The sequence below is a fragment of the Vigna umbellata genome, chromosome 10, assembly GCF_029865625.1.
Source record: "Vigna umbellata cultivar VRB3 chromosome 10, Vumbellata_1.0, whole genome shotgun sequence".
Lineage (NCBI taxonomy): Eukaryota > Viridiplantae > Streptophyta > Magnoliopsida > Fabales > Fabaceae > Vigna > Vigna umbellata.
Window position 1 is genome coordinate 10,243,063 of NC_142174.1, and position 27,573 is coordinate 10,270,635.

At 32.9% G+C, this 27,573-nt stretch overlaps 3 protein-coding genes and 1 pseudogene across 4 annotated transcripts; all 4 read left to right on the top strand.

Annotated features, from left to right (window-relative positions):
• Positions 1 to 271: 271 nt before the first annotated feature.
• Positions 272 to 1,790, top strand: LOC124820777 (chalcone synthase 17). Its single transcript, XM_047292539.2, has 2 exons — positions 272 to 561; positions 664 to 1,790. Exons 1-2 carry the CDS (start codon positions 384 to 386, stop codon positions 1,653 to 1,655), a joined length of 1,170 nt encoding a protein of 389 aa, XP_047148495.2. The 5' UTR covers positions 272 to 383; the 3' UTR covers positions 1,656 to 1,790.
• A 2,329-nt stretch (positions 1,791 to 4,119) lies between these two features.
• LOC124820776 (chalcone synthase 17-like) lies at positions 4,120 to 5,699 on the top strand (annotated as a pseudogene). Its single transcript, XR_015782522.1, has 2 exons — positions 4,120 to 4,466; positions 4,573 to 5,699. The product of XR_015782522.1 is annotated as a chalcone synthase 17-like (transcript).
• Positions 5,700 to 7,311: 1,612 nt separating this feature from the next.
• LOC124820778 (chalcone synthase 17) lies at positions 7,312 to 8,818 on the top strand. Its single transcript, XM_088100105.1, has 2 exons — positions 7,312 to 7,580; positions 7,687 to 8,818. The coding sequence occupies exons 1-2, from the start codon at positions 7,403 to 7,405 to the stop codon at positions 8,676 to 8,678; spliced, it is 1,170 nt and encodes a 389-aa protein (XP_087956231.1). The 5' UTR covers positions 7,312 to 7,402; the 3' UTR covers positions 8,679 to 8,818.
• A 3,734-nt stretch (positions 8,819 to 12,552) lies between these two features.
• LOC124832042 (protein EXPORTIN 1A-like) lies at positions 12,553 to 27,030 on the top strand. Its single transcript, XM_088100472.1, has 32 exons — positions 12,553 to 12,779; positions 13,228 to 13,344; positions 15,217 to 15,309; positions 15,424 to 15,495; positions 15,739 to 15,846; positions 15,939 to 16,021; positions 16,537 to 16,675; positions 16,751 to 16,819; positions 16,897 to 16,971; positions 17,110 to 17,172; positions 17,261 to 17,305; positions 17,560 to 17,667; positions 17,854 to 17,955; positions 18,779 to 18,973; positions 19,102 to 19,161; positions 19,537 to 19,647; positions 21,083 to 21,180; positions 21,267 to 21,375; positions 22,046 to 22,111; positions 22,198 to 22,296; positions 22,386 to 22,466; positions 22,564 to 22,653; positions 23,633 to 23,718; positions 23,848 to 23,928; positions 24,006 to 24,188; positions 24,341 to 24,407; positions 24,641 to 24,751; positions 24,840 to 24,947; positions 25,414 to 25,551; positions 25,633 to 25,770; positions 25,842 to 25,946; positions 26,440 to 27,030. The coding sequence occupies exons 1-32, from the start codon at positions 12,681 to 12,683 to the stop codon at positions 26,560 to 26,562; spliced, it is 3,222 nt and encodes a 1,073-aa protein (XP_087956598.1). The 5' UTR covers positions 12,553 to 12,680; the 3' UTR covers positions 26,563 to 27,030.
• Positions 27,031 to 27,573: the final 543 nt, after the last annotated feature.

Sequence of the window (27,573 nt, forward strand, 5' to 3'; positions counted from 1 at the left end):
CAATACAATTGGCAACCTTTCCAGCTGCCCAACCAAGGTTGACTCAAACGTCAAAAACACAAAATGTTCGAAATAAAAACGTTGTGATTTTAATAAGGAGGAAAAGCCAAATAATATAGCCAATTAGGTAATTGACAAATGGGGACAGATGGTCTTCTAAAACGTGCTACCAAACTGATGCCGTTTGTTTCCAACATACTGATGGCTCGCTATTGCAAATGCACGTGATGCTCAGCTACCCTTGCGTGCCTATAAAACTATAACTCCTCCACCATCTTCAAACACACAACTTAGAGCAACAAGCATTGTGACTTAGTGAGTTCTATCATAGTCCTGTCACTTGCTGTCCAAATTCCATCATCAACATCACCGGCAAAGGAAAGATGGTGAGTGTTTCGGAGATCCGCCAAGCTCAAAGGGCAGAAGGCCCAGCAACCATCCTTGCCATTGGAACTGCAACTCCACCTAACTGTGTTGATCAGAGCACCTATCCCGACTACTACTTCAGAATCACAAACAGCGAGCACATGACCGACCTCAAGGAGAAGTTCCAGCGCATGTGTAAGTTATTGAATCAATATATTTATAGTCTTTTCACTTTCACACGATGTTTGATGATGTCTGTTGTTGAATCAAGCTAATAAATTGTTTACGATGTTCCAGGCGACAAGTCTATGATCAAGAAGAGATACATGCACGTGACGGAGGAGGTCCTGAAGGAAAATCCTAACATGTGTGCTTACATGGCACCTTCTTTGGATGCCAGGCAGGACATAGTGGTGGTAGAGGTACCAAAGCTCGGGAAAGAGGCTGCAGTGAAGGCCATAAAGGAGTGGGGGCAGCCAAAGTCAAAGATTACTCACTTGATCTTTTGCACGACCAGTGGTGTGGACATGCCTGGTGCTGATTACCAGCTCACCAAACTCCTCGGACTTCGCCCCTATGTGAAGAGGTACATGATGTACCAACAGGGGTGCTTTGCTGGAGGCACGGTTCTTCGATTGGCGAAGGATTTGGCCGAGAACAATAAGGGTGCCCGTGTTCTTGTCGTGTGTTCTGAGATCACTGCAGTCACCTTCCGTGGCCCAAGTGACACCCACTTAGACAGTCTTGTCGGACAGGCACTCTTTGGAGACGGAGCAGCTGCTGTGATAGTCGGTTCTGACCCAATTCCACAGATTGAGAAACCATTGTTTGAGCTGGTTTGGACTGCACAGACCATTGCTCCAGACAGTGAGGGTGCCATTGATGGGCACCTTCGTGAAGTTGGACTCACCTTTCACCTCCTTAAGGATGTTCCCGGGATTGTCTCAAAGAACATTGGGAAGGCACTTTCTGAGGCCTTCAACCCATTGAACATCTCTGATTACAACTCCATATTCTGGATTGCACACCCTGGTGGGCCTGCAATTCTTGACCAAGTTGAACAAAAGTTGGGTCTGAAACCAGAAAAGATGAAGGCCACTAGAGATGTGCTGAGTGACTATGGGAACATGTCAAGTGCATGTGTGCTATTCATATTGGATGAAATGAGGAGGAAATCAGCTGAAAATGGACTCAAAACCACTGGTGAAGGACTTGAATGGGGTGTCTTGTTCGGTTTTGGACCAGGACTTACCATCGAGACCGTTGTTCTCCACAGTGTCGCAATATAACACCGTCAACAAACTCTATTATTTCCTCGGGTGTTTTACCCCTGAAAGATTTTAGCTTTAACTTTTTTTCTCAAAGTAATAATTGTATTTATAATGCTGAAATAAAAAATTATTGTGTTTCTTTGTCCCCTTGAACATGACTTCAAAATTAGAGAGAATGTACTTTTTAATATATTCTAAAATTAGAAAAGATATATCTATGATTTGAGTTTTTACTTCAACTCAGCAAGTCTATTAAATATATAGCGTTTGAGTAGTTATATGTTATAAAAAAAATTATAATTTTATCCATAATTTTTTCTGGTAAAATTATACAAAAACCAACAACTTTTTCAATTAGACAAAATATAAACATTAACCTTAACAAGTAAGTTAATGCTTGTATTTAAAAGAAATATAATGTATGTATTTTTTTATCTATTCATCATTGAGAAACAATGTTTTTCTTTTTTTAAAATTATAATAATGGTAATGCAAAAAAAAAAAAACTGAAGAGTTTTCAGATGAACCGTGACTGACAGTGGAAGTGGAGGAAATTATAATAAGTGGACGAAACTTCTTTATAATTTGGCATCCCCGACTTTTTGTACTATATTTAAGTTAAAATTTAAATCATTGATAAACAGAGACATTTTTTTTAAGTCATTTATGAGCATACTTGCCTATTTTAGTATTTTATTTATTTATCTATCTTCATAATGTTTTTAAAATGTTACAACAAAATAGAAGTGAAACTGAGAAAGTTCCCTTCATGTTCTTTGCAATATACTACAAAAGAAATTTAAAAGATTGAAGTTCATGAATATTTTAACTTTTATTAAAAAAAAAACGGATGATATTATTTAAAATGATTTTCACTTATTTTTAATTATACATATTGAATATATATATATATATATATATATATATATATATATATATAAATATAAAACCTTTCAAACAATTTATGAAATGAAATGGTACTATACAATTATAAAACTAAAAACAGAATATACATAATTAAAATTCAATATAATTACATAATTATAATTAATAAGAATAATATTAGAAATTTTCTAAAATAATCACAACTCAATAAATTTCTTGAATATATACAAACACTAAACAGTTGTGTCATAATATTGTGAAAGTTTGTTCAAAATATTAAAAAAGAAAATAATAATTTTATATAAAGGAATTGTATCAGAAGAAACAAATTTTAATGTTTTATAACTACCTTCTAAATTTTTTTTATAATATAATAGTGAAAACACATGGATGTGTTTTCACTTTTTTTATGATAATAAAAAATAATAAAATTACTTATTATTATGAGATTAAATATAAATTATTTTTATAAATTTGTGAATAGCTTTTTATTTAATTTATGGGTAGTTTTATAATTAAAAAATATTAAGTTTAAAGAAAAGTCAAATAAGAAAAGTGGTTTATTTAAAGAAATGTTAAAATTAATAAAATAATTATTTTAATTAAAAGCACTTTTATATAAAAAGTAAATTTGGAAAAGAAATATAAACAAAAAAATATTCCTTTTCTATATATATATGTTTTTAAACCAAATAACTGTATTAAATATGTAAAAGTATATTATTATTTATTATCACAACGAAATTGGATGATGTCTAACATCACTGATACTTGTTGACATAAAATTCGAATAAGATATTCCAGTAACATATAGCATATACAAAAATATTATTTTTAATAAAAACAAGTATGCACTGAAATAATGTTATCTGATACTTATTGTTAAAATAGAAGAACACCAAACAAACTAGAATGGGTAGGTAGCTCCATTAAGTTGACCATGGAAAAATGAACCACATCACTTTGGTTTTAATTTAAAATATTGAGTGGTCACATTCTCTTATGGGTTCATGGAACCTTGACCAAGCATAATAGCAGTAATTAGTCATCTTTTATTTAATTAGCATTGCATTGTTATTTTAAAGTTTAAACCAAAAAGTAATCATTATTATTATTTTTATTTGTTTTGAAAATAATATCACCACCATTTGTCACATGCAACCTACCTATCTCTGCCACCACCGTTTATAATTAACCTTACAAAAGTACTACCATACAAAAACTGTGTTTATTTTTTATTTAGGAATAGTTTTCAATTCAATTATTTCTTTAGTTTTCTTTCTCAAAACACTAAAATTCAAACACCCTATTACAAATCCTTTTAATCAACATAGATAAAATATCGATGCTAATTAATTAATATCTCATACAGTTTATAAACCGCTATTAGTCAATTCATGGTAGTAGAATAATTGAGACATCCACTCCACAACCAAGTTCCACACACGTGTAAAATATCACCAAGTATTGATTAGTCAATTAAAAAACAAATGAATGAGTTAAAGGAGGTAGAGATGGTCTTCTAAAATATGCCACCAAACTCAAACATGGTAGACTACAACGTAAGATAGCAATTGCTGATGAACATGCACCTACCCATTTACAATCCATATAAAACGCAAACCCATCATCATCAAACACAACTTCAGCAACCAAACAGAAAGCCCTTCTTCTACTTGCTCACTTCTATCCATCCAGTGCTGTCACTTCCTGTCCAAATACCATCACCAACATCACCGCCCACTTCAAAGCAAACCAAAGGAAGATGGTGACTGTGTCGGAGATCCGTCAGGCTCAAAGGGCAGAAGGCCCAGCAACCATCCTTGCCATCGGAACTGCAACTCCACCTAATTGTGTTGATCAGAGCACCTATCCCGACTACTTATTTCAGAATCACAAACAGTGAACACATGACCGACCTCAAGGAGAAGTTTCAGCGCATGTGTAAGTTACTTGTTCAATCAATATATTTATAGTCTTCTCACTTTCATACGATGTTCGATGATTTCTGTTGTTCAATAGAACTAATAATTTGTTTACGATGTTCCAGGCGACAAGTCTATGATCAAGAAGAGATACATGCACGTGACAGAGGAGGTCCTGAAGGAGAATCCCAACATGTGTGCTTACATGGCACCTTCTTTGGATGCCAGGCAGGACATAGTGGTGGTAGAGGTACCAAAGCTAGGGAAAGAGGCTGCAGTGAAGGCCATAAAAGAGTGGGGGCAGCCAAAGTCAAAGATTACACACTTGATCTTTTGCACCACCAGTGGCGTGGACATGCCTGGTGCTGATTACCAGCTCACCAAACTCCTCGGACTTCGCCCCTATGTGAAGAGGTACATGATGTACCAACAGGGATGCTTTTGCTGGAGGCACGGTTCTTCGATTGGCTAAGGATTTGGCCGAGAACAACAAGGGTGCCCGTGTGCTTGTCGTGTGTTCTGAGATCACTGCAGTCACCTTCCGTGGCCCAAGTGACACCCACTTGGACAGTCTTGTCGGACAGGCACTCTTTGGAGACGGAGCAGCTGCTGTGATAGTTGGTTCTGACCCAATTCCACAGATTGAGAAGCCATTGTTTGAGCTTGTTTGGACTGCACAGACCATTGCTCCTGACAGCGAAGGTGCTATTGATGGCCACCTTCGTGAAGTTGGACTCACCTTTCACCTCCTTAAGGATGTTCCCGGGATTGTCTCAAAGAACATTGGGAAGGCACTTTCTGAGGCCTTCAACCCATTGAACATCTCTGATTACAACTCCATATTCTGGATTGCACACCCTGGTGGGCCTGCAATTCTTGACCAAGTTGAGCAAAAGTTGGGTCTGAAACCAGAAAAGATGAAGGCCACTAGAGATGTGCTGAGTGATTATGGGAACATGTCAAGTGCATGTGTGCTATTCATCTTAGATGAGATGAGGAGAAAATCAGCTGAAAATGGACTCAAAACCACGGGTGAAGGACTTGAATGGGGTGTGTTGTTCGGTTTTGGTCCTGGACTGACCATCGAGACTGTTGTTCTCCATAGTGTGGAGATCTAAAATCATCTTATCTCATTTCTTTATTACTTGTATTTTTTTTTTAATTTTTCGTCAAATTTTAAAGAATAATTGTATTTGTGATTCTAATATATAATTATAAAAGTTTAAAGAAAATTAATTTGCACTTTTAGTTATTGTAAAATTAATTGTGTATGTTCGGATATGAGCATTGGTGGATATATAACAAATATGATATGTAGTTTCAAATGAGTATATTTTATTTCATATTCCTAACTTACAAATACACTTTATTTATTTTAATTACAAATTAATATTATTGATACAGATTTTTTGACACATTTGTAAGAAACCATACTTGTAATGGATACATATAATTTGACATTCCGACTAACCATCAATAACTTTGTAATTATTAAATTTTTCCATACATATTTGAAGATAATAAAGCAATACTTAATACCTTCAAAGGAGACAAAACATAATAAAAATCCTAAGTTAATCTAAATTTAGGAAAAAACTATGTTGTTTCAATTTTATTGTAAATTGACAAATAAGACGTCATTCTAAAAATATCTTAGCAAGTTGACAACTTTCAGTGCATTTTTTTTCTCTGTATTTGTATTTTCTTTGTTGAGACATGTCAAAACATAGATATTTCAGAATTATATTAAATAACAAAAATAAACATATAGCAACTAAAGTGGTAAAAGTAACTTACTAGGCTGTCAACCTTAAAGTCAAACCACATCAGCAAAACAAATATCTTTATTCAAAGATATGAAAACTTTAAAGAAACACAAAGTAAATTGAATGTACATCATATATTCAAATCCAAATGCACAATGCATAGGTATGTGATAAAGTTATAAATGTGTAAGTATAACCCAACAATTATAATAATATAACTAAATAATTTTCAAAAGTAATTCTATATATTAATATATTTCAATAATACAAATTTCAATTAACTTATTATTATTATTATTATTGGAATACTGATCAAACCACTTGCAATATTTAACTAATTATCACCCCATAATAAAGTTACTTCTCACAAGTATGATTCTTATTTATTAGATAAGAAGAACATTGTCTTATACTTGAGTAACATGAACAAACATATACAAAAACATTATGTAAAACTTATTGTATAAAAATAAAGGAGCATGAAATGCTTCTTTGGTACAAAAATGGGTAGGTAGCTCCGTTACCTTGACCGTTCAAGAATCAACTCCTCACTTTGAAATTTAATTAAAATATTCAGTGGCCAAATTTTCTATGACTTTATACAACTCAATTATGCTTGACCATGACCAACCATGTAACCATGTAGAACATATACAATAAAATATATGTCTGTGGTGTGCAATAAAAAAACTGGATATGCCCAATGACGTGGCGCAGTGCTGCTCGTAGATATGAATTTCATTTGGTTGTGGCCGTTGATTATGACTCAACAGTCCACCTACCGATGCAAGTGGCAGACTATCTTGCTGCGCTACCAAGTTTGACTCTCGAATAGTTAGAAACTCAAACGCAAGTGATAAAATAATTTCATAGGGTAGAGAAGCATAAAATATCACGTTAGTAAAGTTAAGAATGAATGAACCAGTTAAACGTGGGTAGAGATGGTCTTCAAAAACATGCTACCAGACTCTAACAACCTATCAGGCAGACAGGGTAGACAGTATGGAAAATATAGGTTTGCAACGTAAGACGGCACGTGGTGCTCACCTACCCACTTACTATCCACCCTTGCATACATTACATATAAAAACCTAACTCCTCTCACATCTTCAACCAGACAACTTCAGCAACCAAGTTATCACCAACATCACCCGCCACTTCTATTATTATCAAAGGAAAGGAAAGGAAGATGGTGAGTGTGTCGGAGATCCGTCAGGCTCAAAGGGCAGAAGGCCCAGCAAACATCCTTGCCATCGGAACTGCAACTCCACCCAACTGTGTTGACCAGAGCACTTATCCCGACTATTACTTCAGAATCACAAACAGTGAACACATGACCGACCTCAAGGAGAAGTTTCAGCGCATGTGTAAGTTACTTGTTCAATCAATATATGTACAGTCTCTTCACTTCCATACGATGTTTGATGATTTATGTTGTTCAATAGAGCTAATAATTGGTTTACGATATTCCAGGCGACAAGTCTATGATCAAGAAGAGATACATGCACGTGACGGAGGAGGTCCTGAAGGAGAATCCGAACATGTGTGCCTACATGGCACCTTCTTTGGATGCGAGGCAAGACATAGTGGTGGTAGAGGTACCAAAGCTCGGGAAAGAGGCTGCGGTGAAGGCCATTAAGGAGTGGGGACAACCAAAGTCAAAGATTACACACTTGATCTTTTGCACCACCAGTGGCGTGGACATGCCTGGTGCTGATTACCAGCTCACCAAACTCCTCGGACTTCGTCCCTATGTGAAGAGGTACATGATGTACCAACAGGGGTGCTTTGCTGGAGGCACGGTTCTTCGATTGGCTAAGGATTTGGCCGAGAACAACAAGGGTGCCCGTGTGCTTGTCGTGTGTTCTGAGATCACTGCAGTCACCTTCCGTGGCCCAAGTGACACCCACTTAGACAGTCTTGTCGGACAGGCACTCTTTGGAGATGGAGCAGCTGCGGTGATAGTTGGTTCTGACCCAATTCCACAGATTGAGAAGCCATTGTTTGAGCTGGTTTGGACTGCACAGACCATTGCTCCAGACAGTGAGGGTGCCATTGATGGGCACCTTCGTGAAGTTGGACTCACCTTTCACCTCCTTAAGGATGTTCCCGGGATTGTCTCAAAGAACATTGGAAAAGCACTTTTTGAGGCCTTCAACCCATTAAACATCTCTGATTACAACTCCATTTTCTGGATTGCACACCCTGGTGGGCCTGCAATTCTTGACCAAGTTGAGCAAAAATTGGGTCTGAAACCAGAAAAGATGAAGGCCACCAGAGATGTGTTGAGTGACTATGGGAACATGTCAAGTGCATGTGTGCTTTTCATATTGGATGAGATGAGGAGAAAATCAGCTGAAAATGGACTTAAAACCACAGGTGAAGGACTTGAATGGGGTGTTCTGTTTGGTTTTGGACCAGGACTTACCATCGAGACCGTTGTTCTCCATAGTGTCGCAATATAGCATCATCCAAACTCTGTTGTTTTATTATTATTATGCACCAATTTCAAACATGATTGAGGTTGTAATTTACATCTGATGCATGGTTTGGGCCCTTGTTGCCTAATTAATAACTTATGAGACATAGTCATTAATTTTCTTCTCGTATGGTTTTTACTTACTAAATTTAACACCTGATTCCTTACAATTTAATTAAATATACATTAATGTTTTATCTTTTAATAGATAGAATTAAAAGAAAATTAGAATAATTAAAAATTGTTATATTAAGATTATTTTCTTCCTTCACTAACAACAATGGTATCAGTAATTATTATACTAACTATCTATACCAATCTATTATGTAAGTTTAAGTTTTCCAAAAGATAATTAATTATTTATTTAATTATTATTATATTATTTTTCAAAGTCCATAATGAATTGTTTAATACAAGTTTATGAGGAACACACTTAATAATAAATTTGAAAAAAAAAAGAGTGTTTGACACGGTTTAAAGTTTCACTTTGCTTGATAAGATAAAAGAAAAAAAAAATGAGAGAGTGGGAAGAGATATGAGTTTTTAATTATTTTATGAGAGAACATTAAAGAAATGCTTTTCATATTACAGTAGCATAATAGAGTAAAGAAAAATATTTTAATATCTTGGTATTAGTATAGAGGTGCAGATGGTAATATTGAATATGCAAAAGGAAAAAGCCTTGATAGAATTGGCTCCAGCACATTTACTCTTGTCATTCTTTACCATTACAATTCGCGCGCAATTAACTAAATTATATATGTAACACTAACAAGTAGTTTAGTGGACTTTTGCTTAGTATGAGAAGAATTAAAAAGAAAAAAGGAGATTGTTTATTTAAATTGGAAGAAATGAGTGAAAAGTAAAAGAAAATAGATAAAAGCCATATAGTTAACTTAAAAAATAATTTAGTTAAATTAACGAGAAAATTTGTACAATAGGATAAAGGAATAATCAATTTTATTACTAACTTGCTTCTAATCTCACACAAACCATTTAACATGAAAATTATTTCTATTCAAATTTTATAATATTAATGTATTGTTTTAAAAATAATTTTAAAGATATATATATGTTTTTTTTGAAATACATAAAACACTAAAAAAACGTATTAATTGTATCATTTTTAATATAGAGATTCCAAAACACTGCTATAATTTATTTTATAATAGATAGTTTTATAATTGACATATTTTATATTTAAAATATAGCATTTATAATTGTATATGAATACTTGTTTTTTCTCCCGCGTTTTTTCTTCTCTCCTCTTCTGCTTATTATAAATAAGAATTTGACTGAATTTTAAATTCACCCTCGCTTCAACCATTTTTGCGTATTCTCTCTCATTGTAGGCTTCTTAAGTCTCAATTCTAACCGTCACCTTCATCTTCGCGGAGGCTATCTCACAAACCTTCGTCGTCAACGCTACTGCAAACCTCACAGCGGAATAAGACTCTCAGGTTCTCCAACCTCACCATTGTTCATACGTCTCTGTTTTTTTGGATAAATTTGTAGTTTTATCCCAATTATATATGTTTGAACCTTGTTCTTGTCTGAATGTTGATTTAATTTTTTTCTTTATGTATTTGTTTTAGTTGATAGTTTGACATAAATTGTTTTTACTAAAGACAGGCTTGGAGAGAGAGGAAGATTCACTATACTAGTTTTTCTGCTAATTTGGGTGTTCTCTGCTTTCAAGATTGATTTTCTTTCTATAATTCATTCAAGATTAATTTTCTTTCTTTACTGCTTTGAAGATTGATTTTCTTTCTTTAGTGCTTTGAAGATTGATTTTCTTTCTTTTCTTTATACCTCTTTGTTTTCTCATTTATGTAGTTTTTCGTTATTGAGTTTGGCTTTATATAGGTCTAGTGGTGAGGTTTTGGATAAATTAGAAGAGTAATCTATGCTTTGACTGGTAGATAAACTCAATTCCCTTTGGGTTAATTTAATTAGTTCTTTGTGGTTTTAATTTGGAGAAACCCAAGTTGAGGTTTCTCCTTTCCCGCATATATCTATTGTGTGCGTGGAATTCCATTCTTGTTCATTTTTGAATTTTGAATAGTTCTCTCCAGATTTCAACTTCATTTGTTCATGAAAACCAGGAAAATGAGTGGAGTTTCGAGTTCAACAGAATATGAACCAAAGGCTATCAGGTAGCTATAGGGTTTGGATCAGCTAGAAGTTGAATCTGTTATTATGTCAGAATGAAGAAGGTGCATTGGAATATTGCCAAAACCAGGTTAGGAATTTTCTCGTCTGACATGGAATTTTTCCATGAAATTTGTTGACAGAAGTTAATTATTTTCTAAATTGGCTTATTTGTTATGTTTCCCATGCCACTTGGACTCTGGCTTTAATGTCAAACAGTTTTATTAATTTATTATCCTTTAACATGTCGAAACTTTTAATTTGTCCCCATTTTATAGCTGATGACTCCTGTCGTATTTCTACCATTTTGATATAAGGTTATGATTGCTAATAACTCCTGTCCTGTATATTTGCTTTATTCTAAAACAGGATGAAATATGTATTGTAGATTAGACTGTGGTGTTGGTAGCCAATGATTTTTTAAGGTTAAACTCCATCAGAAGTTTTTTCAGTTTGATCCCGTTTTTTAAGTTTTGTTAATTTAGTCATTTATATTGAAAATTTGACTTAATTAGACTTTTGTCTTTAAATCAATTCAACGAGATTAATTTTTTATGAAATGTGAGGGTCACGTGGATAATTTTTTGGACGTGACACTTACAAACCCTGTTTAATGATTGATTGTGATATAACAATATAATGATTGCTTCTTTAACATGTAATAATCAATATATTAGTTGTCTAAAACCAGCAACAATTAATAATAAAAATTGATTTTTACAACTATTTGTTGATTAATATCTTCTTTTTTATTCTCTTTTATATTCATTAATCAAGTTTTTTTTATATACAGTCAATTGTAATAATATTATTGACTATATTTCATTCATGATGACGTACATTTATTGCATGTTATTATTTAGTGTTTAAATCATTATGCATGTTTGAAGCTATTTTTTTTTTAATTTTAAAGGTTTTGTATGTGAAAATAGTTTGCATCTTTAAATAGCAAAGTTTGTATCATTTGAAATTAATAACCATTTTAATTACAAATTGTAATTTTTAATTTTTTGCATAATTAATATATATCATTAATAATTTGTTAAAAGTAGCCACCATAAATTTTTATAACAAAACTAAATAAGTAACTATAGATAAATTTTTGTTAAAATTAAAATAAGATATTTTATGTGATCTTTTAATAATAGTTTTATTTTTTTCATTATAAATATTACTACTATTATTATTATTATTATTAAAAGAACTTAGTTAACATTCTTTACTCATACATTATATTTCATTTAAAATAAAATGAATATTTTTAACATAACATGAGTAAATATTATATATTTCAATGATATTTAATTTAATAAAAGATTAATTAAAATAATCATCTATATTAATTTTTATTTTTCATCTTATATTACGATATAAATAAATATAAAAATAAAACAAACAAAATTATCCGTTTGAACGCACGGTGTTAAATTGTGATTTAATTTAAATTTTAGTTTAAAATGTTATAATTTTAGAAACAATTAAAACTTCATTAGTTTTAGAATAAGATAAAATGGCACTATTTAGGGTTCTATTAAATGGAAGTTCGTATTGAAGTTTACATTTATCTAAAAAAAACAGGTGGCAACTAAATAACAGAAGAAGACAGAATGATAATAATTAATAATAATTTTGTTTCGAAATTTCCAACTCTGCTTCAAATTCAAGCTGTCATATGTGTTCTCTCTCAATATATAACGTACCAAGTCCAAACTCCCTCTCCCTCCCTAACTCCCTCTTTCTCCTTTCTCAAATCAAATCAAATCTTTTACAGCAATATTTTCTCTCATCTTCCATTTCCTTCTCGTCTCAGATTCTAGGGTTTATCGCACACTACTCCATGGCCGCGGAGAAGCTCAGGGATTTAACCCAACCTATTGATGTGCCTTTACTCGACGCCACTGTCGCTGCCTTCTATGGTACCGGATCCAAGGAACAGGTTGCTTCTTCTTCTTTTTCGTCATTCTTGTTCTTTCCCTTGCGTCTCCACTATTCAACATTCTCTCCAATTTGCCTATTTCTTGCTTCACTATGACATTCTCTTTTCATCTTCACTCACCGTTTGGCTTCTCCAAACTTCTAGCTTTCATTGTCTCTTCGTGCCTCCCAATGAGTGAGAACAGTGTTTCCGAACAGAAGTCTCTTACGCGCTTAGGGTTTATCATTAGCCAAGCTGTATACGGAGTTATTATTTTTAATCATTCACTATTAAATTGCTTTGGCCTCTCGTAATTATTCTTTCTAGAGTCACTGACTTGGTTCACTAAGGTGGACTTGGAAAATGGAATTCTTGGTAGCATTGTCAATGTAGGAAACATGTCAATTTTTTCTACTTGTTTATACCTGCTTTTTGGATGCTTGAGTAATGATTCTTTATAATAATGCAGAGAACTGCTGCTGACCAGATTTTACGCGATTTGCAAAATAATCCTGATACGTGGCTCCAAGTTATGCATATTTTACAGAACACTCAAAGCCTAAATACAAAGTTCTTTGCCTTGCAGGTGAGTTTGTTTCATGATCGATAATGTGGGGTAAATAGCTGATGTTTATTTTTCATTTGTAAGACGTAAACATCCTGTACAGAGAATCATACTTTAAGTTCCAGGAGTTGGTGGAGTTGTTCTACAATTAAGTTCCAGGAGACAGGACCTTAAGTTAAACTCCAATGCCCAAATGAATGTTCAGAACTTACTTGGCATACTCAATTAAAAAACATTTATAATAAATGTTGCTTAACAACTTCATGAATTTTAGTACAAAGATATAACCACTGCATGCAACAATGATGATTAATAAAATATGAAGGAAATTGTGAGATGCAGGGACCAACTAATGTTGAAGTTATTAGTATGGAACCAGAAAAAAGGGACTAGAGATAATTTTTTTAATGAAAATTTTAAAAAAATTTAATGAAAATTGGGATGCAAAAGAATCTCTGTGTTGATTACAGTTGAAAGTTCACATTGACTAAAGATGAAACTAATTTAGAGTATATATATAAGTGCAAATTTCACATTCCAAACCTGTTAAGTAGGATTTAGTTAGACTTAAAATTCACTTTTTAAAATGATATTATAGTCATGGGTTAGCCTAGTTAATAGAAGTTACACGCAGGGGCAATGTTCATTGAACTTAATATTTCATTATCTTTCCTTTCATTTAAATTTGTAAACATTTTCAACATCCAACACTCCAAAGACAATGCCAAACTCTAAAAGCCCATGCCACATTTTTATAGTTGTTGAGTTGAAGTGGAAATGTTATTAAAATTCTTAAAGTTGTCATGGCATAATATGGTCCATCAAAATGGAGTTAAGCAACTCCATTTTTTGTTGACAGTTGGAGATTTCCTTTGGCAGTATAGGTTGAGACACTTTGTTTTGATGATTAGTACAAAAACACTTGAAAAGTTGATCTATGTTATGTCTGCTCTGAACTCTGAGCCAACCCTACTTGCTGGTGTAGTTTCTGGCCAAGTTTGGCATATTATGACACACTGTTCCAAAATTGTTCTTTGTTGGCTGCTGGTATTCTTAACCATTGACGGGTCTCATTTGAGTATGTTCACGTCTCTGTCCTTGTACACATACCTTTAGCAGCCCCTCTCTGTTTTCTTCTGTAATGGCATCATCTTCTCCTTTTATTTTTCAATTGATTCTATCAACTTATGTGTCAAAATGTTAAACCCCTCGAGTTCTTTGACATCCATTGCTTTTGCCTAATTAGTTATTCCTTAGATTTATGGTGATTGTGTTTGTGAATTATGATTTATGACTGTGGGTTCTTAATATATCTTTAGTTTTGGGCCTTTTTTATACGTTTATTTATATATATGAAATTATTTATCTTTGATGTAACGGCATTTTTGGGTCAGCCCTTTCATCCCACCCTTTGGGATTTATAGCTTTAGCTTCAAATGTCATTTTGTAACCCTTGCTAAATAATTACCACCATCAATTATACATGTAACTTATAACTATGCAATTTACCATCAGTTATAGCCTGTAAGGAAGATAATGTTTTTTTGTATGGATCAAGGTGTATGTGCTAGATTGAAGCTTTACTAGTGATAATCGAAGTTGGAAGTATGCTTATTTTAAAGGACATAATTATTTTTGTTTCAGTTATAACTAATTAATATTTGAGTGGAAGTATTTCAAGCCAAAATTACTTTCCTAGAGGTCTAATTACTATTTTGGTGTTGTTTTGTTGATGGAATTATTGACTTTTTTACTTGTGTATTATGTGTGTATGTTTACACTGTTTTTTTCCCTGACTTCTGCATTCAACTGGTTTATAGATCCATGGAAGCAACATTATTTGGTATCAAACAAATTCTCCACTTTGTTACTATAATTCTATTGTATATACAGGTTCTAGAAGGTGTAATTAAATATAGATGGAATGCATTGCCTGCTGAACAGCGAGACGGAATGAAAAATTTCATCTCTGATGTTATTGTACAGGTATCAACGACATTTGCAAAATGCAGAGACTGTAGCTAGTGACACTTGTGTTGATTTGTATGCTTTTAGTCTCTTTGCATCTTTTGTCTTCTTAACTAACCCTTTTTTGTTTAGCTATCACGCAATGAAGTGTCATTTCGAACAGAACGATTGTATGTCAACAAACTCAATATTATTTTAGTTCAGGTATCCCTATGTCATATTGCTCAATTAATTATTTATGTTATTCTCATCCAGTTATACTGTGCATATTTTATTTTTCTAGATAAAATTTATGCATTTTCTAGAGTTTTCCTCTGTTTTTCTAATGGATGTGTTGGTTTCTTTTACCGATCACTTAATAATTCTGTTGCAATCTTTGATCACATTCTTTTTCTGTTTGATTAACTACATATGAATGTTTTTCTCAAATAAATCCTGCATGCACAGATTTTGAAGCATGAATGGCCAGTGAGATGGAGAAGCTTCATTCCGGACCTTGTTTCAGCAGCTAAAACAAGTGAAACAATTTGTGAGAATTGTATGGCAATATTGAAGGTATGTTCATCGTTTTTCTCATAAAAAATATCGTTTTTCTCATAAAAAGTGTTCCTTTAATCAATGAGTAACATTACAAAATGTTCTTTCAGCTCTTGAGTGAAGAGGTTTTTGATTTTTCAAGAGGAGAGATGACTCAGCAGAAGATAAAAGAGCTTAAACAATCATTGAATAGGTAATAGTGACCCACTTTGTTTATAGGAAATCCTACAACATGTTTTCTTTTACTTTGGTGATATGGCGTTTTTCTGGTTACGGAAGGACATATTGTTATGATAGGCCCTGACAAACATAAGGAAATAATAAAGTAATCAAAATAGAGAATTCTGAATTGAAATGTCTAGAAAATACAAAATAAAGTGAAATTTTTATTAAATTGTGTAGAGAAATAGATAAGCTTCTGTTGCTGAAAATATATATAGAGTCAAACTCACATTATACAGTATAATTGTCACTCTGACATACTGAGAGGTAAACTATGTAGAAAGGAATTGCACAAATACATTGATCACGAAAGGTAACCGGGGATGGCATTCTCTTTTTGTGTTAGATTATAGTTGGAACTGATTTCTCAATTCTGGACATCAATTATCTATTTTTTTATGCTCCTGATTTTTAGCTCCAGTTCATTTTAGTTGTGAAGGAAGGATTACTTACATAATGCTAAGAATTATACCTGGCTGTTTGCAGTGAATTTCAACTCATACATGAATTGTGCTTATACGTGTTATCAGCGTCCCAAAGAACTGAGCTCATATGTGCAACACTGTCTACATTGCATGCCTTCTTATCATGGATTCCTTTGGGCTATATATTTGAATCACCATTGGTAGGTGCAGTTTTCTGCTTAACTAAATCTGCAATTGAGCAATTCTGAAATCTTTTGGCTTTTTGTTCATTACAGCTTGAGACACTGCTAAAATTTTTCCCAATTCCAGCATATCAGAACCTGACATTGCAATGCTTAACTGAGGTATGCTCCATCCTCTGTGTGTTTAAGATTTTAGCTGAAACTTTCAAGATGAAATCACTATTTTTTAATATTCACAGGTTGCAGCCCTCCAATTTCGGAATTACTTTGATGCTCATATTAAGATGTATAACATATTCATGGTTCAGTTGCAGGTGTGTTTTAATAATAATTTTCTGTTACAAGTTGTATTTACCCATTTGCTTCATCATATTCCTGTATCTATTTTGTTTTACTTTGATCATGTGATAGTTTCTTTGGTTGATTCTGGGGTAGTGTTATGTTTACTGCAGAGCATACTTCCGCCAACAACTAATATACCTGAGGCATATGCACATGGTTCAAGTGGGGAACAAGTAAGTCTCTGTAATTTGGCTATAAGCTAGCCTGGTTTACTACTAAATTACTTGTGAAGCATCTCTCTGACAAGTTTCCCCTGTTTAGGCATTTATACAAAATGTGGCACTGTTCCTCACATCATTTTTCAAGGCAGGTTTATTTTTTCAGTTTTATGTTATCTGTGATTACAAGGAATGTTTATATTAATGAAATGTAATGTGACCCAGTGAAAGAATGTTCCATATCATGAACTGTTGTGCCTAAGTTTTCTACTGTACATCAACTCCTTCTCATATTTTCTCTTTCTATGTATATTTCAAGTATTTATTTTCCGTTTGTTTTTTGAGTGTTCAAGTTTTTATTAACAAGAATAGTTGTGTGGTGATATCCTTCTGCGTATGCAGGTTCATATTCGAATTCTGGAATCCACTCAAGAGAATATATCTGCCTTGCTTTTGGGTCTTGAATATCTCATCAATATCTCATATGTGGATGATACTGAGGTTTTTAAGGTATTATGATAACATTTATCGCTTCCCTTTGAATGCTTATGTTGTGATTGCTCAAACTTTTTTTCGTTCTCAAGTTTTCCTGATAGACCTCTGACCTCTTTTCCTCCTTACCATTGGAAGTGTCCTAACATAGTGTTCTGAAATGTACAAGAATTTTATGTGTACTTGTTTTCCAAAAAATATCAGGTCTGTCTGGACTACTGGAATGTCTTGGTTGCAGAGTTGTTTGAGCCACACCATGGTTTGGAGAACCCGGCAGCAACAGCAGCAAGCATGATTGGACTTCAGGTGCTGTCTTTTATTTTTCTCACACCTTGATCTTGATTGTTAAAATCAAGAGCTGGCATTGTTAAGATATGTTCCTGACCTTTTTTGTGTTAACATTAATTGATATTGGTATTGTTAGCTGTAACATTGTTTGTTTGTTTGGTACTTGTTTGGGACATCGCTCACAACATTGGCATCTTCCATTCCTTGTTTCTATACTTATCTCTTTTTTAAAGTTGATTTCGTATTGTCCTTTACCCATAATTTTCTTCTTGGTCTTAACAATTTCCTCTACTCTAAAGCAATTAAGAGAACCATTTCTATTTTTGTACTATTCCTTTTGCGAATTCCATCTTCCCAAGAAATCAATATAAAATCTAATTGGAATCTAATGAATAAAATGTCTTCTTTCTTGCTAATAAAGTACGATGCTGTAATTGGAATCTAATTAATAAAATCAAATCTGGTAAACTTAGGTGTAATAAATAAATATGGAAATTTTTTCTCCGTACTTTCTCTTCTTCAGTTATTGTTTATTTGTGTTTTTTTTCTTCAGTTCACTAACATAGGTTATTCCTATTATAGTCTCTGTTATGAGATCTAAGATATTTATTTACAAGATATAGTTTGGATCAGTTGGTTTAAACCTAAAAATCATTATTTTTTAGTATACATTGTCTGAAATGGTTTTCAATTATGGCAATATTTATAACATTTTCAAATGTGTATTTTTGTTCAACTTTAAAATTTTATTATTTTCCTTATGCCTCTCTTGATCATTATATATACTGTTTTCATCATTCTAAGAATGGTTCATGATTGTATTTTTCTCAATGGCAAGTAGGTGCCTGGTATGGTTGATGGCATTGGTTCACAACTTCTTCAGCGCCGGCAACTTTATACTGGTCCCATGTCAAAGTTGAGAATGCTTATGATCTGTCGTATGGCGAAACCAGAGGAGGTTCTCATAGTTGAAGATGAAAATGGGAATATAGTGCGAGAAACAATGAAGGACAATGCTGTTCTTGTCCAATACAAGGTAATAATACTGAAAGTGTTTGAAGCTGTTAACAAATGAATATTGTACTTTATTTGGATGATTAAAGAATAAATTTGAGAGGTTTCTGTCATCTATTCTGATTAGTCAAAGTTCAATCAATTATACAGATTATGAGGGAGACTCTTATTTACTTGTCACATCTTGACCATGATGATACTGAAAAGCAGGTATGTGAATTACAATTTGTGGATCGTTGTTTTTTCCAAATATGAACGTTTTTTTTCATCCGCGGATAGAAACTAGGATGCAATTTATATTTGGTGTTTGTTCAAAGATAATATTAATAAGTTCAACTTTAAAACCCATTAAGGTCACCCTAGTTGTTGAGGGGTTTGGGCAGTTTGCATGAGTTGTTAGATTTAAACTTTGATGATGGTATTGTACATGCGCAAAAAAGGCTGTGCTTCATTAACCCAAGGATTTATCAACGTTGTATCAATGTTATTTACGTATATTGACTTGTAATTGAAAAATTGATGCATTTTTGTCCCTAGGCAAAGATCTGAACTTGATGTAGTGAACTTTTATATTGTCATTTGCAGATGTTGAGGAAGTTAAGTAAACAACTTAGTGGTGAGGACTGGACGTGGAACAATTTGAACACATTGTGCTGGGCTATAGGATCTATATCTGGTTCCATGATGGAAGAGCAGGTATTGTGAACAACCCAATATACGTTGTTCTGCTGTTGTTAAAATGTCATCCTACTAAGATTGGCTGAAGATTGAAAGATTCAAAGTTGTGGGATCGTATGGTCCTTATCAAAATATTTTTTTAATTCCTAGTAAGATAATGATATATAAATAAGTAATAATTTGTTAATAAATTCAGTTACAATTTTAAATATTTATTTTATAAATATGGTAAGCATGAGAAAATAACAATGAATATATCATAACACCAAAAGATTATAATAGAAGACCCAGTAGAGAAGATAAAGAAACCAAAGAATCCAACTCATTAATTTTTTAGGCAATATAAAAGAACATAAGACACAAAATGAGACCAGAACTGCTCTTCATAGAGAAGAAACAGAGATGTAGGACTGGGAGAAAGGGTTCTGGGTGAAATGCAATGCTGGAAAAGATGCATGGCAGAGCCCCAAGTCGATGTTGATAACTACAGTCCTATAGCGTTTACATAAACTTGTGTAGCTTCCCTAAATTTGTCTAGTGAAGTTCGCATGGAAATTCTTCAGAGTTTACCATCATAATCGAAAAAGAATATTACTTAAAAACTTATTGATAACATATATGCTTAACATGATACTATTTACTCAACAATAATTCAAATAATGTAGTAAAATAGCAAATCACAATTACTAAACTAATTTAACATAAAACTACAATAATGACCCATTTTTTTATAAATGCATAAAAAGCAAGTTATTGAAGTTAAAACATTTGAAAAAGGAGTTAATTTCTTCAAATCATTTGAGTCATGGTAAATCATTGTTGTAATAAGGTCATTGGAGGCAAGGAAATTACAATTGAGTTCAACTTGTCCTACTTCTTCACTCTAGTTTGAGTTTGACAAACATGGTAACAGGACTAGAGCCATTTAAGCCCAATTGTTGGTACATATCAACATCAATTTTGGTTTTGTAATATGGACTCTAAACTGATATATCCTAATTATAAATATATTTTTATCCTCAATGTTGTATTATTTTTTTTATATTTTTAATTGATGTATGTATAACATAATTTTCCAACCGAGTAATGTTAGTTGTATTCATGGTGTGAATAATTTGACTGAAATAATTCCTAGATTATCGTTTTTATTCTGATATGAAATTAGAAAATCACAGATATTGATATTTTCAGTACAGTTGCAAACAGATGTGACAGCTAATTAAAACTCAACTGAGTCCTAGTAGCTGTATGTGTCTAGCTGATTAGGCTAGATTTTCTAATCTAGGAGAATTGGCTCCTGCGCAGGTACTCTGACCATTACAATGCGCAGGCCCAATAGGCTAGATTACACATGTATCCTAGCAAATATCTTTGTTTTTTCTTTTGGATTCTTTTGTTGGTTGTGTTATTTCAAGAAAAATAAGTTAAAACTCACATCTTGATTCTGTGGCAGGAAAACAGATTTTTGGTTATGGTCATTCGTGATTTACTAAACCTATGTGAAATCACAAAAGGAAAGGATAACAAAGCTGTTATTGCTAGTAATATCATGTAAGTGATTTTGTGTATTCGTTTGCTATTTGTTTTTATTGATGCATCTCCTTTGTTGAATAATGTGCAGTTTCTTCTTCTGACAGGTATGTTGTGGGGCAGTATCCACGGTTTTTAAGAGCTCACTGGAAGTTTCTTAAAACTGTTGTTAATAAGTTGTTTGAGTTTATGCATGAGACACATCCTGGAGTTCAGGTTTTGATTTGTGTTTTTATTTTCTGTCACATTTAGATGTATGTCATCTCTGATGATATTTGCATGACTTGTTTGGAATAAACCCTGGCTGTGCTTGTCTTTCTTATGGTAGGAGCTTTGTTTATGTTAGATAACTTAAAATTGAAATTTATACATCAATTGATATCTTGGACAATGCAGAAGAGAAATATTAAATCACACAGATTACAATAAAACAGAATTTGCTGCAGAGTCATAAACCCCTATTACAAACATATTTAATAGTTTAATATGATGCCCCTAAAAGTCTATCTTAAACTTTCAACACTACAGTCAGCAAACCTATATAAATAAGTTTTCTTAAAAAATCAGTATTAGATTTTTTAGTTTTAATATTCCAATTTAGTTCTTATTCTCTTTTTTCTTTTAAGACTTGATTATATTAGTGGTGCATTTAACTCAATGTGTGATTTGATTATTCTGATCCTTATATGCCTTGCTTTGTGTTTTTACCTACGTCTAACTTATTTCATTTTTCTTTTGAACAAGTAGTTTATTCCAATTTTGAGTGCTAAAATTTAATTTAAATACTGTGCATTCTTCAATGATTAAAACATTCTTTTACATGTAGAATATTTTTACCATTCAGAATTCATTTTTCGTAATTTTGTTCATGTTTAACTTATTTTAGGATATGGCCTGCGATACATTTTTGAAAATAGTTCAGAAGTGCAAGCGTAAATTTGTTATCACCCAGGTAACAGTCATCCTCCCAAAAGCAAGTATATTACGTTTCTACTTGTATAATAAGAATAATATTAATAATGTTAGTTATTATGTCAGGTTGGAGAAAATGGGCCCTTTGTTTTTGAACTTCTTACTACTCTTCCAAATACAATTGTGGATCTTGAACCCCATCAAATACACTCGTTCTATGAATCGGTATCCATTTTTCTCTTAAGTTGATTGATAATCTTAGGTGATATGCTTATATTTGCATGTGTATGTTTTTAATTGATTAAATATTGTAGGTTGGTTACATGATTCAAGCGGAGACTGATGTTCAGAAGAGAGATGAATATCTTCAAAAGTTGATGGTTCTGCCGAATCAGGTTATCTGTTTAATTAAGAAGCCACGTTATTTCCTGTACGTATGTTATTTAATGTTATTTACATGCACGAATTCTCATCCTACTCATTCTTTTGTAGAGATGGATGGAAATTATTGGGAAGGCACATCAAAATGTTGATTTTCTGAAGGATCAAGATGTGATCCGAAATGTTCTAAATATATTACAGGTATAATATTTTAGTAATTTTGTTTATTCTACTTTATATTTCCTGAGAATTCCACTTTGCATGCTTGGAAGGATCTGAAAATAAGTTCTTTGATTAATTTGTTGTTTGATCTTTTGTTTCCAAATTTAGAATTTCCTACACAAGTCTTTGTTCTTTGTTGATGGGTGAATTATTTCTTCGTATCTTACATTCTGTTCATTCCATTATTAGTAAATGATCATAATTGGAATTTTTGTATTTTGTACTCTTCATGTGTGCATTATTGGCAGTTGAACATAAGTTTTTTGGTTTAATTCCTGCTGCTGGTAATGGACCGTCATGAATAGCTTATTAGAAGGACAGCCATAAGCCTTTGGTGAAACTTGTAGATTAGCCTTACCTTTACTTGGAAATAGGGCAACCTTCCTTCTCAGTAAACTTTCATAAAAAAATACATCTAATGACTTTGGTACTGAGCACATGATAGGAGTCATTATAATATAATGTTGTACCTTGCTAGTTATTTGATGATTAGGCAGGGTTTTAACACCTGGTCTTTTCTTAAGTTTCTACCAAGTGTTGATGTGTAATTGTTAGACATATAACTATTATTTTGAAAGTCTTAGCTGTTTGGTGGACCCTCATTAATGGTTTATGTTACTTCTCTAACATGCATGTACGTTAATAAAAGCATAAGCCTTTTTGGGTCTTATTATTTGAGCGAGGCCAATGCACATGGGCTTTCTTACCTTTTGTTAAAATTCAATTTTTTTACTTCATATATGGGGATGCAAAGAACGAACTCTTTACTACTTGGGTCTTATTATTTGTATGGTAGTGTATTGTAGACTTTCAATATCGTATCATGAACCAATTATTCCAAATGGCCCAACCTTAAGGGCATGGTTATATATTACATATCTAACCATTAATATTTATGTCATGGTTTGTAGCGGTTGTTTAGGTTTCTCCTCGTGCTTTACATTTCTTCTAATTGCAGACAAATACAAGTGTTGCATCTTCTCTAGGAACATATTTCCTACCACAGATCACATTGATTTTTTTGGACATGTTGAATGTGTACCGGTATGTTCTGTTGACTGAAATGTTTTTATATTATTTTGACCTGGATTTTTGTTTTATGCAACAAATATACAGATTAGATTCTTTTATCCTCCCATTAATAATGACTAATATGTTTTTTACCTGCAACAGAATGTATAGTGAGCTTATATCGAAAAGTATTGCAGAGGGTGGACCTTTTGCTTCTAGAACATCCTATGTTAAGCTTCTACGGTCGGTTTGGTTAATATAACATTGAATTTGTATTAACGAGGTTGCTGTTAACCTTGATACTGTTGTTATTGATGCAGTTCGGTTAAGAGAGAAACACTTAAACTGGTTGATACATTCTTGGACAAGGCTGAGGATCAACCACAAATTGCAAAACATTTTGTACCACCAATGATGGATCCTGTTCTTGGAGATTATGCTAGGAATGTGCCTGATGCAAGAGAATCAGAGGTCTTGTCACTTTTTGCCACGGTTGTAAACAAGTATGTCAATTCTTCTCTCTATTTGTTAATTAATTGAGCGTTAACACTCAGAACTCTACGTTTATATTCTTTTATTATCTAATAATGTCCACCCATGGCCAAAATAAGCTTGTAGAAAGAGAATAAGCTAAGATCGCTCATATTCTCTGCAGATATAAAGCTGCAATGGTTGAAGATGTCCCTCGCATATTTGAAGCTGTTTTCCAGTGCACACTGGAGGTAATTGTCTAGGTTATTTGTCTAGGTAACTGCATTGGACACTGCAATAGTTGATCATAATACCCTTACATTGACTTCCAGCATGGCCAACCCACCTTTATTTTCCCTAGTTGACATCGCTTAGAAGTTCTGGTTTTGATTCATTGTCTGTTATATTCTATCAATTGTGATGGTGTATAATTATTGGATATCTGCACCTAAATATCAACATTTGTAATTATTCTGGAACACAGATGATTACAAAGAATTTTGAAGACTACCCAGAGCATCGGCTAAAGTTCTTCTCATTACTGCGTGCCATAGCTACTCACTGTTTCCCTGCTTTGATCTGCCTGTCCAGTCAGGTGGTTTTACTTACCTAGCACTTTGCCTACGCTGAACAATTGTGTGGCAGTGTATTTGGTTTCTGATGTTGTGTGTAATTTGTTTCAGCAACTGAAGCTTGTTATGGATTCAATAATATGGGCATTTCGGCATACAGAAAGGAATATCGCTGAGACTGGGCTAAACCTATTGTTTGAGATGCTGAAGAAATTTCAGGTGATCTTTGATTATTATTTAATCCATATCTCACTTCATTTCCAAAGCTGTTAAACAATTTATTTATACTTAAAATACAGGTTTCTACAATAAGCAATTTTAAGAAAAATAACTTATTTTAGAAGATGAAGCACTGTTTCGTAGTGCTTATTTAAAAAAAATTAAGTACCTGTTTAATGGCAAACTCCTGCTTGTTTTAAGCTAAACAAACTGGCCCAAATTTCCTTAAGAAAACTTGAAAACTGCAAATTAATAAACAAATTGGACCTAAAGAAGTAGAAACTTATTTTAATAAAGAAACACTTTTCTAATTGAGCACAAACAAACCGGTCTTTTATTTTCCTTAGTTTTTCTTGTTTGTTATTGTCTCACTTTCCTATTCTGGATGATTCTGATCCTCCCTCAAGTTTTCCGTTGCTTTTCTCAAATAGATAATGTTTAATGTCTACTTGCATATATTAAACAGGTATCAGAGTTCTGTAATCAGTTTTATCGGACGTACTTTTTGACAATTGAGCAAGAGATATTTGCTGTCTTGACAGACACTTTTCATAAACCTGGGTTCAAATTACATGTGTTGGTGCTTCAACATTTGTTCTGTCTGGTACAGTTTCAAATCGTACCTTTATTTTTGTTTCATTAGTCAGTGAAAATTTGCTATATTGAAGAGTCTGGCATTTATCAGGCTGACTCTGGCTCCCTAACGGAGCCTCTTTGGGATGCTGCTACAAATCCTTATCCTTACCCAAGTAATGCAGCTTTTGTACGTGAGTTCACAATAAAACTTTTAAGCACATCATTTCCAAACATGACTGCTTCAGAGGTAATTGAGGAGAAAACTAATATTATAAATCCCTTTCCCCGAATAGAAGACTAATTGCAAGAAATTTGCAGGTTACGCAATTTGTTAATGGACTTTTTGAGTCAACAAATGACCTTGCCATATTTAAAACTCACATTCGAGATTTTCTTGTACAGTCAAAAGAATTTTCAGCTCAGGTAATGCTTTATATAGTACTGTATGTTTTACCTCATTTCACCAGCACCACAATTGGGAGGTTTGAACTTTTGCCAATAGAATATTGACTACTGCATCATTTTTTTGCTAAACGAAGCTGGTACAAGTGATAATTTAAATTTGTCCAAGCTTTTGCATAATTTCATTTTTGAATTTCTTGAAATCAAACTTTTCACCGTTTAGAACCTTGTACCAGCCGAAAAAACAGCTGAAGGAAAACTGTTTTCTTTAAAATAATTATTCTCTTCTCTCATTGAAAGCACCTGTTCTTTTCAATACGTAACTTCATTGATTTCGCAACATGCCTGGTATTCTAATTCCTTAATGGAGTTCTATGTATCATGGCTGGTTGTTGTTTTGGTTTGCTTCCCTTAGATTATTTGACGCAACAAGTGTATCGTTATGTGTTAGACTTGTGTTTTTAGTGTATTTGTCCAACCGCTAAGGTTTGTTAATTGTGTCCCTCTACCGCAGGATAACAAAGATCTTTATGCTGAAGAGGCTGCAGCTCAGAGACATAGGGAACGACAAAGAATGCTTTCTATTCCAGGACTTGTTGCGCCGAGCGAGTTGCAAGATGAAATGGTTGACTCGTAGTAGGTTATATACAATATAGAAGTTAACACACATCGGCATTCTGACTTGTGTCACAGGCGCTTTGATTCAATCAAATACCGGATGGTTTGAGAACACATGCAGCATTTTGCTCTCAAAGATCTTGTTCCCTGCTTTTCCTAATGCATCGTGTTGGGACTGGTTCCTGGTTTCAGAGGTTTGGCTGGTTGGTGATACTGCCCTGTTTGGGTGAGTGTTAGATTATGCAGTTGCTAATTTAGGATATGATAGTACGTAGTCGTATGGGAGGATTTATCAAGGCAGCTTCTGTAGAATCACAGGATGGATGAGTCAATTTTAAGTATTGATCACTCCTTAGGTGTGACGTAACCTCTGACGATTTGTGCAGAAAAATCCTTTTGGTTGCATATTCTGTATTTTTTTCCACCTATTAGTTTAGGGGAATTGATGTAACCATGATTGCATTAATATATGGTTTTCATGGTGTTATTATTGTTGTTTGTGGTGGTTTGAATAAAATAAAGTTTTAAATAGTATCTAAATTAGCTACAATAGTATCTAAATTAAAATAAAGTTTTAAATAATGCCAAACCAGTACCATATTTGAATATATGTATTTCTAATTGACTTGAACTAAGCAAAGACCATCTTAAAGATAAATGTTAGATAATACGTGAAGAAATATAATATGTATATTTTATTTCACCCTCATAATAATAAATATAATTAATTTTTTTTAATAGATATATTTATAGGGTCAAAACTTCTATTTTATAGTCCATTAAGGAGATTGAGTTAAAAAATTTAATTTATCAATCCATTTTGGTCTTATCCGTTTAAGTCGAAGACACATCAGTCCGTCTTAACCTATTAGTTTTTTTTTTTTTAATTTAAAAGTTAAAATAAAAATGATTTAATTTTTTATATTATATTTTTAAATATATAAATATACATTAATATTATAATTTAAATAATAAACACTAACAAATTAAATTTTAATTTTTAATTATAATATAATAATTTAACATGTAA